At 42.2% G+C, this 16,079-nt stretch overlaps 1 protein-coding gene across 1 annotated transcript in view; it reads right to left on the minus strand.

The window, feature by feature from the left end:
• LOC111967020 (dual specificity protein phosphatase 3-like) overlaps positions 1–14,870 on the minus strand; it is a 29,407-nt gene extending 14,537 nt beyond the window's left edge. The window contains exon 1 of the mRNA XM_023991925.2: positions 14,483–14,870. Within this exon, the coding sequence (XP_023847693.1) occupies positions 14,483–14,652 (170 nt within the window). The 5' untranslated portion in view covers positions 14,653–14,870. The remainder of the gene's footprint in view (positions 1–14,482) is intronic.
• Between the last annotated feature and the right edge of the window lie 1,209 nt (positions 14,871–16,079).

Below are 16,079 nucleotides of genomic sequence, written 5' to 3' on the forward strand. Positions count from 1 at the left end.
GAGTTAATGTTTCTGTTCTATAAAAAAGGTACCAGGGAGAGATGGCTCGGGGCCAGACACTGGTTTCKWCGCAATGAGAACAGTTTTTACAGCAGATACTGTCTGCTGTGAATTGTAAGTATCTTTCATATGAATCTTAACCTTGTGACTCATTCCATACATCTGTTGTTTGTCATGTAGACTGAAGGGGGTGTATCTTTGCTATATAAGGCCATGGTATCTTTTGTCGGTGTGCTCAATGAATCACCTATGGGGGGGCTCGATGACAAGCTTCATTAGTGCAGAAATTAAATAAARGTTTACTGGTTTTGAAGAAATGTAAAAGTCTCCTTTTGATTACAATAATTCCACGACAGGATTCAATAGTCCCCCCAATCTGCAAACAATACCCCCATAATGACAAAGCAAAAACAAATTCAGAATTTTTAGCAAATGTACTTAAAATATGAATATGAAATATAACATTTACTGAAGTATTCAGACCCTTTACTCACTACTTTGTTGAAGCACCCTTGACAATGATTACAGCCTCAAGTCTTATTGGTTATGATGCTGCGAGCTTGGCACACCTGTATTTGGGGAGTGTAGTGGCTTCCTTTCCTCTTTACCATAGCCACTGCCCAWGCCTGAAGCGGGGTTGTTTCRTACGCATACAGTTCACACTCAAGGTTTCCAAACGGCCAAACATTCAATGAGATCCAGGGATATGGTGCAACAAATGTTTATTCTTCTTATATATCTAACAAAAAAKGATTCTCCAATCAACTTAAAGCAGAGATTACTTGATATGGCAAATACATAATATGACCTGTCTGTATGTATGTCTGTATGGTCAAAAAACTATACCGCTCCCGCGTCTAGCAAGGACTCCCTCCCCCGAAGGCCCAACTTCCTGCCTTTATACTAACACACTTAACACAGTACAAGGAATGGGCAAGAGGGGGGGCAAAAACTGAATTACACTAACAACAAATGAATATATCTCGATCAGGTAAATATAAATCATAAAAGGTACGTACCTAATATTTCATCATATACATTAATATTTTTACACAAATGTAAATGGAGCTCAGTATGTTCAGTCTTTTATACAAATATGTCCAAATCGGCTATAACGGAGTTTCTCCCATTCTTCCTTACAGATCCTGTAAAGCACTGTCAGGTTGAATTGGGAGCATAGTTGCACAGCTATTTTCAGGTTTCTCCAGAGATGTTCGATCGGGTTCAAGTCCAGGCTCTGGCTGGGCCTCTCAAGAACATTGAGACTTTTCCCGAAGTCATTCCTGCGTTGTCCTGTTGGAAGGTGAACCTTTGCCCCAGCCGGAGGTCCTGAGCAGGTTTTCAAAAGCATGATGCTGCCACCACCATGCTTCACCATAGGAATGGTGCCAGGTTTCCTCCAGACATGGACACTTGGCTTTCAGGCCAAAGAATCAATCTTGGTATCATCAGACCAGATAATCTAGTTTCTCATGGTCTGAAAATCCTTCAGGTGCCTTTTGGCAAACTCCAAGCGGGCCATCATGTGCCTTTTACTGAGAAGTTGCTTCTGTCTGGTCACTCTACCATAAAATGCCTGATTGGTAGAGTGCTGCAAATATGGTTGTACTTCTGGAAGGTTCTCCCATCTCCACAGAGGAACTCTGGAGCTCTGTCAGAGTGACCATTGGGTTATTGGTCACCTCACTGACCAAGGCCCTTCTCCCCAGATTGCTCAGTTTGGCCAGKCGGCCAGCTCTAGAAGGAGTCTTGGTTGTTTCAAACTTCCACTTAAGAATGTTGGAGGCCAATGTGTTCTTGGGGACCTTCAACGCTGCAGACATTTTTTGGTACCCTTCCCCAGATCTGTGCCTCGACACAATCCTGTCTCAGAACTCTTTCATTGAATGCAGGTCATGTTTACTGTATTTACTATGCTCTGGGGGCTATATCATCTCATCCCAGAGTGCTCTGCAGTTGGATGAGCATATYATCAGGCTCCAGGCAGGGGCATGGAGAGAGGCTGAGTGACCCTGGATGGGTCCCCTGGGACAGAGGGTCAACATGCCCGCACTGCCTCCCACTGCAGGGCTAACTAATGAAGAACCAGTCTGCCACCATCTTAGTTTATGACTAGGGGATGAGGTTGCCCATCTGTCTGGCCTGTTTGCAGGCCAAGGCTACTCTGAGGTGATGGAGCGATGGCTTGAGTACATGAGGCTCAGCCGCTCAGATCTGCTCACATAACCCGATATAGCTACCCTTCGCTCTCCTCCATCTACCCCTCTCCATCTCCCTGCCATCTACTTCGCCCTCTCATTATTCACTCTGAGGCTCGGTCTATTCTCGCAAATCCAGTCACATTTCTCTTGTAAAGACAAAGCCACCGTAAAGGGCTGAGGATGAATGTGTAACTTTGAGCATGTGTACAATACATGTTTCAGAGGATGTGCCTGTAAGCACCAAAGTGTACAAAATAAAGCATCTATGCATTTGAATGTGTTTGTACACCAGTGCCTASCCAAGTGTATGCATACCCGCTTGTGTTTGTACGTGTGCGCGCATATAGGTGCATGCACAGGCTATACTCAGTGCATGGCTAATGCCTTCACGCCCTCCATTTACCTGCCCTGTCCTCCACTCACTCCTCTGTGCAGTCCCAGCCCATGCATTATTAAAACAAGCCCTTACAAAGAACCAAAGTGTGCCGTCAACAAGGCGCTGCCCAGCACTTTTATATTAAAGACTGAGCGGGTGTCGATAAAAGCATTTGTGCACCTTATGTCATGGCTTCCATTAACTTTTGGCTCCATGGATGGTGTCGTTTGAGAGTGACTCACGCCTCAAGTTTGTGTAATGAGCTTGTCTTGAATCCAGTCACAGATGCGTAGTAAACGTATCATTCAGGGAGTGTTCGACCATGATAGCAGCCAGGACAAACATACAGTATTATAAGTCTAAGTTTAGACATGTCTAACGTATACTGCCCTAATTTCTGTAAGAATAATTATATTAACCTCACCTACAGTTATTAAAATAAATAAGATCATTATTATTCATCATGAAAGTAGTAGCACTTCCTAAAGCCTATCTGAAGATAGTAGAGCAGGAGGTTTGAAACTACTGTATTATAAAACAGGTGGACCAAAAAAATGGGATCAGATGAATGAAAGATGACAAGATGACAATTCCCCCACCCAAAAGTGCACGAGTAGTCTCCAAGTAGTCATCTTCGTGGCCCTCATTTCTTTGCATTTTTGGTACACCACTTCTAGGTCTTCTGTCCCAGACGTCCCTCAACCCTGATCTTACTCTTCTCTCTTCATCAACGACTACCTGTCCACTCCAAACGTCTTGGAAAGAGTACAGAGGTTTCAATCTTGGTAATGGCAACATGGCTAGATGCATAATATGCTTAACTGTAGTTTGTGTTTTAAATCAACTTAGAAATCGAAACCAAACTATTTATGATGATTATTGAATATTGGGGATAAACACACTATTCCCATGTGTTTCAATGCAAACCGGGCATAATAGGAGCATACTGGGCTTAACTGGAAGTGATTTATGTTGAAAAAAAGACCATAGCAAAGTTTACTCTTAAATATTTGGAAACCAATGGTTTGGGGTATAAATATAAATGATAGACAAAAATATTATGCCACAGTATTGATCAATATTTCTATACATTGTGTAGAGAGAGTTCTTTGTGCTACTGTACCCTGAGATGGTGCATTTGGAATGTACTCAGACCCCTTGACTTTCCATGTTTTGTTACATTACAGCCTCATTCTAAAAAGGATTTAAATAGTTTATTTTCCTTATCTACACACAATCCCATAAGCAAAAACAAGTTTCGAAATTTGGCAGCGATTACAACCTCGACTCTTCTTGGGTATGACGCTACAAGCTTGGCACACATGGATTTGGGCAGTTTCTCCAATGCTTCACCATAGTCCATCCCTATCAGACCATGAGAAACAAGATTATCTGGTCTGAGGAAACCAAGATTGAACTCTTTGGCCTGAATCCACATCTGAATGAACATAGCAAAGTACAGAGAGATCCTTAATGAAAACATGCTCCAGAGCGCTCAGGACCTCAGACTGGGGCAAAGGTTCACCTTCCAACAGAACAACCCTAAGAACACAGCCAAGACAACACAGGAGTGGCTCCGGGACAAGTCTCTGAATGTTCTTGTCAGAGACCGGACTTGAACATCTCTGGAGAGACCTGAAAATAGCTGTGCAGGGACACTCCCCATCCAACCTGACAGCGCTTGAGAGGATCTGCAGAGGAGAATGGGAGAAAGWCCCCAAATACAGGTGTGCCAAGCTTGTAGCATCATATCCAAKAACACTCGAAGCTGTAATTGCTGCAAAAAGGTGCTTCAAAGTACTGAGTCAATTTCCTGAACAAATGTTTTGTGATTATGGGGTATTGTGTGTAGTTTGAGGGAAAATAAACTATSCATTTTAGAATAAGGCTGTAACGTAATAAAACTTGGATAAATTGAATGAGTCTGAATACTTTCCCAATTAACTATTATATTCCTAAAACATTCATTGAAAATGAAACCGTTGCTGCTTCCGGTTGTCATGGCCGAGTGTCAAAATGTCCAAATTCATAATCAATATGCTGAAACAAATAAGATATTTTCAAAACGAATACATATAAGTTCCTCAACACACACGTCAGTCACTTGTGTTCAGATTACTTTTATTTTGCTAAAGCAACTTATAAGATGCAGTGCACCAATAATTACCAAGTAGTAACTCAAGACGAGAATTGATTAGCTTGTTCTACTTTAAATGAACAACAGGCGCAAACTCATATTGATATTGTATTGAAATCAATAAAACTGGGACAATTGCAGCAACAGGTACATTTGCGCTCTTCTAACAGACAAACCTAAATGAACTTGGGTATGCTACACAGTACCTTCAGAAAGTATTCATACCTTTCACACTCCCCCCCCCCCCCCTTATTTTGTTGTGTGACAGCCTGAATATACAATTGATTACATTGAGATTGTGTCACTGATTTACACAATGTCGGTGGAATTTTGTTTAGAAATAATGTTTCACTTAAAAGCTGAAACCCCTTTGTTATTGCAAGCCTAAATAAGTTGGGGCGGCAGGTAGCCTAGTGGTTAGAGCATTGGGCCAGTAACCGAAAGGTTGCTAGATCGAATCCCTGTGCTGACAATGTAAACATCTGTTGTTCTGCCCCTGAACAAGGCACATTCCTAGGCCGTCAATGTAAATAAGAATTTGTTCTTAACTGACTTGCCTAGTTAAATAAAAGGTTAACTTCTTTGGCATATTGGTTTTTGGTTGGAATTTCAGATGACTGATGTGCCCAAAGTAAACTGCCTGTTACTCAGGCCCAGAAGCTACTTGGTAGCAGTAGATAGAAAACACTATTAGGATGTATTCGTCTGCATGTTTTGACCGCCTTTGAGCCAGTGGATTACTAAACAAAAAGCACCAACAAAACATCGTTTTTGGGATATAAAGAAGGACTTTATTGAACGAAAGGACGATTTGTTATGTAGCTGGGAACCTTGTGATTGCAACCAGATGAAGATCTTCAAAGGTAAGTGATTTATTGCTATTTCTGACTTTCGTGACTCCTCTGCTTGGTTGGAAAATGTTTGTATGCTTTTGTGTGCGGGGCGCTGTCCTCGGATAATCGCATGTTATGCTTTCGCCGTAAAGCCTTTTTGAAATCTGACAAAGCGGCTGGATTAACAAGAAGTTAATCTTTTAACCAATGTATAACACTTGTATTTTCATGAATGTTTATTATTACTRTTTCTGTAATTTGAATTTGGCGCTCTGCAATTTCACCGGATGTTGTCGAGGTGGGTCGCTAGCGACTCGCCTTGGCCAAAGAGGTTTTAAAGAAAAAAAAGTTCAAGAGTAAACATTTGATTAACATATCACATAAGTTGTATGGACTCACTTTGTGCAATAATAGTGGTCAACATTTTTTAATGACTACCCCTTCTCTGTACCCTATACATACAATTGGCTGTAAGGTCCCTCAGTCAAGCAGAGAATTTCAGGCACAGATTCAATCACAAAAGACCAGGAAAGTTTTCCCCAATGCCTCAAAGGGCACCGATATGAGAGAAAAAAATGAAAAAAAAGCAAACACTGAATATCCCTTTGCACATGGTGAAGCTGTTAATTAAGCTTTGGATCGTGTATCAATGCACCCAGTCACTACAAAAGATAGTCGTTCCTCTGAACTGAGTTGCCAGAGAGAAAGGGATTTCACGATGAGGCCAATGGTGATTTTAAAACAGAGTTTAATAGCTGGGATAGGAGAACATTGAGGATCGAACAACATTGTAGTTACTCCAAAATACTAAGATAAGTGACAGGGTAAAAAGGAAGCCTGTACATAATTCCAAAACATTAAAGTCACTAAAGTAATACTGCAACAAAGTGTCAAAGGAATTCACTTTTTGTCCTTAATACAAAGTGTTATGTCTGTGGCAAATCCAACACATCACTGGGTACCACTCCACTTTCAAATTCACCTTTCAGCCAGACAATAACCCATAAAAACACAAGGCAAAATCTACACACTTGAGTTGTGTATGAAGACAGTGAATGTTCCTGAGTGGCAGTTTTTACTTAAAAATCAGCTTGAAAATCTGTGGCAAGACTTGAAAATGGCTGTCTAGTGATGATCAACAACCAACTTGAGGGGGGGTGAATACTTATCCAAATCAAGACGTGTATCCCCCCCCCCCCCCACACTTTGAGAGTATTTTGTGTAGGTTGCTGGCAAATTGACAATTAAATCCATTTTAACCCTTCGTTACAAAATGTTGAAAAAGTCAAGGGGTGTGAACAATTTCGGAAGGCACTGTATATGTTGATAGATGACCACCTGTCGTAGCCATCTGTATTTTCTCACCGAGATGTTGAAAAGGAACACCGACTGAATAATTCAAACAAATCACCACATCKGTTTCTAAATAGCGACAGTAAGTGTTTCGGCCCTCCAGGAGCGGACTTGAATAGCCCTGATTTAGAACGTACTGTTCAGTAAAAATGTATGCAGTACGCAACAAATATCAACATGCTAGGCTCGCCAATACTGAGAATGTATTTTCTAAATATGGAATTGCGTTGTTTCCCGCCATTCATTCATTATGCTACAACCATGGACAAAATACCTGTATTTTTCACGATATTTTATGTTTTTGAATAATAAGTTCAATATTTGCTTTATGAGTAGTGCGTGACCCTAGGGGGGCAACACATACATTCTAAGTGATTTCAATCTGATTGTTTCATAATGGTCAATTGAACTTCAACCCCCCCCCCCCCAAAAAAATGAAAAGAAATTCAGCATTTCCTGCACTCATTTCAAATCCTCTCCACACGGACACGTAGGGCTGCACGATGGTGGCAGAACAAATCTAGGCCTTATTTTTTTATCAAATGATAGAATTATGATTTGACTTGAGATTTAGAAGAACACGTGGATGAACTGTTAGAATCGTGGAAATAATGATTATTCTTATTCTATATTTACCCCCAAGCCATAAGACTTCTGAACAGGTAACCAATGGTTACCCAGACTATTTGCATTGTGTGTTTTAAAACGACATCCCTAGTGCGTGTCCATTGTTTTGATTGAACAGCAGCCAGCTACTCATCAGCTTGAGCTATGGTAGCAACAGCTCTAGCTGACCTACAGTTTATCACAGATCACGTGAAGCCACTAGTGTTTTACTACTATATCTCTAAACCTTCAAGCTGCATACTGGACCCTATTCCAACTAAACTACTTAAAGAGCTGCTTCATGTGCTTGGCCCTCCTATGTTGAACATAATAAACGGCTCTCTATCCACCGGATGTGTACCAAACTCACTAAAAGTGGCAGTAATAAAGCCTCTTGAAAAATCCAAACCTTGACCCAGAAAATATAAAAAACCAAAAATCGGCCTATATCGAATCTTCCATTCCTCTCAATTTTTTTTGAAAAAGCTGTTGCGCAGCAACTCACTGCCTTCCTGAAGACAAACAATGTATACGAAATGATTCAGTCTGGTTTTAGACCCCATCATAGCACTGAGACTGCACTTGTGAAGGTGGTAAATGACCTTTTAATGGCGTCAGACCGAGRCTCTGCATCTGTCCTCGTGCTCCTAGACCTTAGTGCTGCCTTTGATACCATCGATCACCACATTCTTTTGGAGAGATTGGAAACCCAAATTGGTCTACAGGGACATGTTCTGGCCTGGTTTAGATCTTATCTGTCGGAAAGATATCAGTTTGTCTCTGTGAATGGTTTGTTCTCTGACAAGTCAACTGTACATTTCGGTGTTCCTCAAGGTTCCGTTTTAGGACCACTATTGTTTTCACTATATATTTTACCTCTTGGGGATGTCATTCAAAAACATAATGTTAACTTTCACTGCTATGCGATGACACACAGCTGTACATTTCAATAAAACATGGTGAAGCCCCAAAATGCCTCGCTAGAAGCCTGTGTTTCAGACATAAGGAAGTGGATGGCTGAAAAAGTTCTACTTTTAAACTCGGACAAAACAGAGATACTAGTCTCCCAAGAAACAAAGAGATCTTCCGTTGAATCTGACAATTAATCTTGATGGTTGTAAAGTCGTCTCAAATAAAAACTGTGAAGGACCTCGCGTTACTCTGGACCCTGATCTCTCTTTGACAAACATATCAAGACTGTTTCAAGGACAGCTTTTTCCATCTACGTAACATTGCAAAAATCTGAAACTTTCTGTCCAAAAATGATGCAGAAAAATGTATCCATGCTTTTGTTACTTCTAGTTAGACTACTCAATGCCTCTACTTTCCGCTACCGGATAAAGCACTAATAAACTTCATTTAGTGCCTAAATCATGGCTCCTAGAATCCTGACTAGAACCCCAAAATTTGATCATATTACTCCAGTGCTAGCCTCCCTACACTGGTGCCTGTTAAGGCAAGGGCTGATTTCAAGGTTTTACTGCTAACCTACAAAGCATTACATGGGCTTGCCCTACCATCTTTCCGATTTGTTCCTGCCGTACATACCTACACGTACGCTACGTACAAGACGCAGGCCTCCTAATTGTCCCTAGATTTCTAAGCAAACAGCTGGAGGCAGGATTTTCCCTGATAGACTCATTTTATGAATGGTCTGCCTACATGTGAGAGACGCAGAACTCTTCTCAACCTTTAAGTCTTTACTGAAGACTCAACTCTCAGTAGGTAATATGTTTGAGTGTAGTCTGGCCCAGGAGTGTGAAGGTGAACGAAAGACCTGGAGCAACGAACCGCCCTTCCTGTTCTCTGCCTGCGCGTCCCCTCTCGCCACTGGGATTTTAACCTATTACAGGGGCTGAGTCACTGGCTTACTGGTGCTCTTTCATGCCGTCCTAGGAGGGGTGCGTCACTTGAGTGGTTGAGTCACTGACTGATTCTTCCAGTCTGGGTTGCGCCCCCCCTTGGTTGTGCCGTGGCGGAGATGTTTGTGGCTATCACTCAGCCTTGTCTCAGGAAGAAGTTGGTGGTTGAAGATAATCCTCTAGTGGTGTGGGGGCTTGCTTTGGCAAAGTGGGTGGGTTATATCCTTCCTGTTTGGCCCTGTCCGGGGGTATCATCAGATGGGGCCACAGTGTCTCCTGACCCTCCTGTCTCAGCCTCCAGTATTTATGCTGCAGTAGTTTTGTGTCAGGGAGCTAGGTCAGTTTGTTATATCTGGAATACTCTCCTGTCTTATCCGGTGTCCTGTGTGAATTAAGTACCTGCTCTCTTCTAATTCTCTCTTTCTCTGAGGACCTGAGCCCTAAGACCATGCCTCAGGACTACCTGGCATGATGACTCCTTGCTGTCCCCAGTCCACCTGCCGTGCTGCTGCTCCAGTTTCAACTGTTCTGCCTATGGAACCCTGAGCCTGTTCACGGATGTGCTACCTGTCCCAGACCTGCTCGTTTTCAACTCCTAGAGACCGCAGGAGCGTAGAGATACTCTTAATGATCGGCTATGAAAAGCCAACTGACATTTACTCCTGAGGTGTGACTTGCTGCACCTCGACAACTACTGTGATTATTATTATTTGACCATGCTGGTCATTTATGAACATTTGAACATCTTGGCCATGTTCTGTTATAATCTCCACCCGCACACAGCCAGAAGAGGACTGGCCACCCCTCATAGCCTGGTTCCTCTCTAGGTTTCTTCCTAGGTTTTGGCCTTTCTAGGGAGTTTTTTCTAGCCACCGTGCTTCTACACCTGCATTGCTTGCTGTTTGGGGTTTTAGGCTGGGTTTCTGTACAGCACTTTGAGATATCAGCTGATGTAAGAAGGGCTATATAAATACATTTGATTTGATTTGACTAGTCTCTGTAGTAGACAGTGGTGTGAGTGGTCCGTGTGTGGAGCTTTAATCGATAGGCTGTCCATACATCTTACTTGTACCTACACCTTAACTCTGCATTGGAGGATGACACTTCACAATATGCAAGGTCATATTAAGCGTTATTTTAAATTGTGTGAACCAATAACAAAACTGAGTGAAATATTCCATCTAATTTCCTGTAGGAACAAATGAGATGCACATATTTACTGTGCCGTCTCAAATATCTAAGGGTCTACATTACACATTTTAAAATCAAGGCAAAAACAGCCTTTTGCACAGACACCTCACCCCCTTAACCCAGGGGTGTCAAAATCAGTGTCTGCAGGTTTTTCCCTTTCAATTAAGCCCTAGACAACCAGGTGTCGGGAGTTAATTACTAATTAGTGACCATAATCAACCAAGTACAAGGGAGGAGCAAAAACCAGCAGACACTTGGCCATCCCCGAGTTCGACACATGCCTTAGAACATGACTATTGTGTAAAGAGGAAGACGTCTCGTCAACGTGTTAGCTGGCCCTGGAGAGTGGCATATTCAAAATTATTTTGTTGTAACAGAGGTAATGTGCTTGCTTTCTGTCTTGCTCACTCTCTTGCTGCTCTCTAGGCAACAACTGGAGCCAAGTGATGATATCATTATACAATAGAGAATTTCTTCTACAGCATGGGCTTCCTGTACATGGCCCTTTATATGGGTAAAGGGAACGTAAAGCTATATAATCTACTAGACTGACGTATTCTATATAACATTTACATTTTTTGTTTCTGCACACGTCCTCAATGTGGATTTATTTCACCCAATACATGTAAACATACCTTCCATGCATTTTTTTTTTTTTACCCCTTACTCTGTGTCTAGACTAGGTACATGCTGTGTTTGAGGTGGACTTTGCATATACATCGGGACCCCCACACCTCCTGCAAACACAATCAGCATAAAGGATGAGTAAGAACTGACCTTACTGGAATGGCGGGCTATAAATTGTAGGGAGTCCGCACGTACATCGCCTATAGTACCCAGTCAACCAACCACAATGGATTTAAAGCCAGCGGAATATGACAGACTGGTCTAACCGCTGGCTACGTCGCTTCCGTCTTCAAGAGAGCGAGAGTTGCACCCCTTCTGAAAAAACCTACACTCGATCCCTCCGATGTCAACAACTACAGACCAGTATCCCTTCTTTCTTTTCTCTCCAAAACTCTTGAACGTGCCGTCCTTGGCCAGCTCTCCTGCTATCTCTCTCAGAATGACCTTCTTGATCCAAATCAGTCAGGTTTCAAGACTAGTCATTCAACTGAGACTGCTCTTCTCTGTGTCACGGCTGTCTTTTATACACATCTAGATGTGTATAAGAGACAGCTTCTAGACCTATCGGCTGCCTTTGATACTGTGAACCATCAGATCCTCCTCTCCACCCTCTCCGAGCTGGGCATCTCCGGCGCGGCCCACGCTTGGATTGCGTCCTAACTGACAGGTCGCTCCTACCAGGTGGCGTGGCGAGAATCTGTCTCCGCACCACGTGCTCTCACCACTGGTGTCCCCCAGGGCTCTGTTCTAGGCCCTCTCATATTCTCGCTATACACCAAGTCACTTGGCTCTGTCATATCCTCACATGGTCTCTCCTATCATTGCTATGCAGACGACACACAATTAATCTTCTCCTTTCCCCCTTCTGATAACCAGGTGGCGAATCGCATCTCTGCATGTCTGGCAGACATATCAGTGTGGATGACGGATCACCACCTCAAGCTGAACCTCGGCAAGACRGAGCTGCTCTTCCTCCCGGGGAAGGACTGCCCGTTCCATGATCTYGCCATCACGGTTGACAACTCCATTGTGTCCTCCTCCCAGAGTGCTAAGAACCTTGGCGTGATCCTGGACAACACCCTGTCGTTCTCAACTAACATCAAGGCGGTGACCCGTTCCTGTAGGTTCATGCTCTACAACATTCGCAGAGTACGACCCTGCCTCACACAGGAAGCGGCGCAGGTCCTAATCCAGGCACTTGTCATCTCCCGTCTGGATTACTGCAACTCGCTGTTGGCTGGGCTCCCTGCCTGTGCCATTAAACCCCTACAACTCATSCAGAACGCCGCAGCCCATCTGGTGTTCAACCTTCCCAAGTTCTCTCACGTCACCCCGCTCCTCCGCTCTCTCCACTGGCTTCCAGTTGAAGCTCGCATCCGCTACAAGACCATGGTGCTTGCCTACGGAGCTGTGAGGGGAACGGCACCTCCGTACCTTCAGGCTCTGATCAGGCCCTACACCCAAACAAGGGCACTGCGTTCATCCACCTCTGGCCTGCTCGCCTCCCTACCTCTGAGGAAGTACAGTTCCCGCTCAGCCCAGTCAAAACTGTTCGCTGCTCTGGCMCCCCAATGGTGGAACAAACTCCCTCACGACGCCAGGWCAGCGGAGTCAATCACCACCTTCCGGAGACACCTGAAACCCCACCTCTAAGGAATACCTAGGATAGGATAAAGTAATCCTTCTACCCCTCTAACCCCCCCTTAAAAGAGTTAGATGCACTATTGTAAAGTGGTTGTTCCACTGGATATCATAAGGTGAATGCACCAATTTGTAAGTCGCTCTGGATAAGAGCGTCTGCTAAATGACTTAAATGTAAATGTAACCCTCCACCCCCCTTTGTTTGTGTGTGTAAAAGGTAAGTGAGACAAAGGGAGGTGAGTAGAGGGATGTCAATTAAAAAGTGTCTCAATATCGTTAAACAATAATATGGAATTGTTTCATTTCATTAAAAAAAGGCTTCATATCGCCCTTGAAATACGAACACGAACGTTCGAGAGGGTGCATGAGTCTAGAATATTCACCATTTCCTTCAGAGCAAATCATTGGACGAAGGCGTCTTCTGTAGGGGGAAGTATTGTGAAGAGCCGCGCCGCTCGGTCTGAACTTTAACACGCATCGCTTGAGATACGGTTTTGAAAGCATAAGGACTTTATCTTTCATATCGGCAAGAAATTATATTCAAAAAACAAAAAGGTTAAATTGATACACCTTTATAGGGTTAGGGTTCCCACACGGCCATGTTACAGCGTTTGTTTAAGGAAATCAGGCGGAAGACAGAGTGGACTACCTGTGCTTATTAGCTATCTGCGTCTCTGAAATGGAAGACAGACGCAACGCGTGTTTTTTCATTTGTCAAATTATCGGTGATGTGATATTAAAGTACAGGGATTTATGTTTCTAGAACCGTACCGAGAATCGAGTCACATTTAGATGGAGTATTTGGCTTTGAGCCAATTCGCCCTTAAAAGCTGCAATAAGTAACTTTTTGGGCGACTGAACAAATTCACAGAAATGTGAGTTATTGATCTGTCACTCATTGAAAGCAAGTCTGAGGCAGATCTGTTCTGTGCGCCATTTCTATGCTTCCCATTCTTACCTTTTTACTTTAGGTTTGTACACCAGCTTCAAACAACTGTAAATACAATATTTTGGGTTATGGAAAAGACATTTCACAGCAGTTTAGATGGTACAATGATTCTCTACACAATGATTATTTGTTCTGTCACAAACTGAAATTAGGCAAATTTTGCAACCAGGAAATGGCAGTGATTTCTGCATATTGCACCTTTAAAAAGAACATGAAAGATCCTTGGAGTAACTTTAGACTCCTTTAGCCCAATATTGGGCTACCACCTCCCATGCTCGTGGCAAATATTATGAAGAGATTGCATTAGCCTAATGCATGAAATACATTACTTGACAAGGTTAGTTCAAGCCAATTGAATCCGGAGACACCTTTTCTTGACGTTTTTGGAATGGTTTGATTTGGAAAATATTCGTTTACAATAGGGTTTAAATTGATGGTGATTAAATTGTATACTAGGGCTCTCCAACCCAGATCCTGGATAGTTACTGTTCTGTAGGTTCACTCCAAACAGAATATAGCGCACCTGATTCTAACAATTAGTTCGTTTAACAATCATGTTAATTACAACCTCGGGTTGGTTCCCAAACCAGTGTAGCTCACCAGGAACAGGGTTGAAGAGCCCTGTTCTATACAATTATTGTTATACATTTTTCAGCACAACTAACGCACACATCCCTCAGAATTCGGTCAAATAAAAATAACTTACGCGTTACCAACGTATATTCTAGGGAAGACCTCGTTGAAATGCTGTGTTGGTAAACTGTAAAATCCGCTGCTGTTTGACAAAAGCTCGTTCAGTTGTTGCACGGTAACCTCGTCGTCTGGCACGGTGACTTCAGCTGGTGGTGGTGGCTTGGCCGGGCTTGATTTTTTCATGGTTCCAGGCTCTCTCTCCAAACTGGCGAACAAACGTGTCAGTCTCTGAGTTGTGTCAATTTATGATTTTGCAGCATTTTATTCTCAGTTAAGTCATGTTGTGTAACCTACACGGTGTCTGAAACGTACGCTCTCTTCGTTCGCAGACACAGCCCAACTCGCCCACCGCGGGTCAGACACTCGAGATAGGAATTGGTTGACGACACGCGCGCGCAACACAAGAGTATCTACCGGATAATAAGGCGGAGATCCGGGCGCCATTAAAGGAAATAAACCCATTTTTACGTGTGTCCTTATTTTCCTTCTTTCTGTACTAGTTGATCCCCCACCAAATATATTTTTTATATATTTAGTTTAATTACAGAGACAATTGGTTGTCACATTTTGGTGAGTCATCACTTGCCATTGACTATAATGCAATATGCAAATATGTCTAAAGCGTCTTAAAAACCTTTTTTTCTTTTTTTTCTTCCTTTTTTTTCTTAAAAACAATTAAACGCTCCATACCAACTCATATTACATCATAGCTTGTACTAATCAGAGAGTAGAAGACATGTCTCTAACATGTAGGTGCACTTTTTGTGAACAGTCCCATCACAAATCAGACTGTTGAATAAACTTAATTTGTACATACTTTACCTGTTGTCTGCTGATTTTGTCCTTATGTAGCAGGTAATCTGAGACGATTGTGTCTTTTTTACAGCAACTTCTTTCAGACTGATAGCCATGCAGTTAGTATGGTAACAGTCTGATGATAAGACAACTTAGATCAGAATCCCATTCTGAATGATGACTCTGCAAAATAAAAATGATGTCCACTGACAAATMAATTTTTCTAATTACGCTGTTTACAAATATAACAACAACAAAAAATTGGAAAATATGGATTTATGGGACAGTGGAACATTWAAAAAAATAGTGCAGAGACATTCAGAATGGGATTCTGATGTAATATGAGTTGTTTTGGAGCATTTTCTAACATGTTTTAGACACATTTTAATAATGCATTGTAATCAATGGCAAGTGAAGACAACAAAATGTGCCTAACAATTATCTCTGTAATGAAACATAATATGGCATTTCCATCTAAAAGGACCCATGAGCAACAACATGAAGTTCAGAGGAGCATGTCAAATTGGGTGTCTATATATATTTCTTAAATAAGGCATATATACAGTGCATTTGGAAAGTATTCAGACCCTTTGACTTTTTCAATATTTTGTTACATTACAGCCTTATTCATAAATAGATTACATAATTTACACACAATACCCCATAATGACAAAGCGAAAACAGGTTTTTAGAAATGTTTGCAAATATATTACAAATAAAAAACAGAAACCTTATTTACATAAGTATTCAGACCCTTTGCTATGAGACTTGACATTGATCATCCTTGAGACGTTTCTACAACTTGATTGGAGTCC

The sequence above is a fragment of the Salvelinus sp. IW2-2015 genome, linkage group LG8 (assembly GCF_002910315.2).
Source record: "Salvelinus sp. IW2-2015 linkage group LG8, ASM291031v2, whole genome shotgun sequence".
NCBI classification, from domain to species: domain Eukaryota; kingdom Metazoa; phylum Chordata; class Actinopteri; order Salmoniformes; family Salmonidae; genus Salvelinus; species Salvelinus sp. IW2-2015.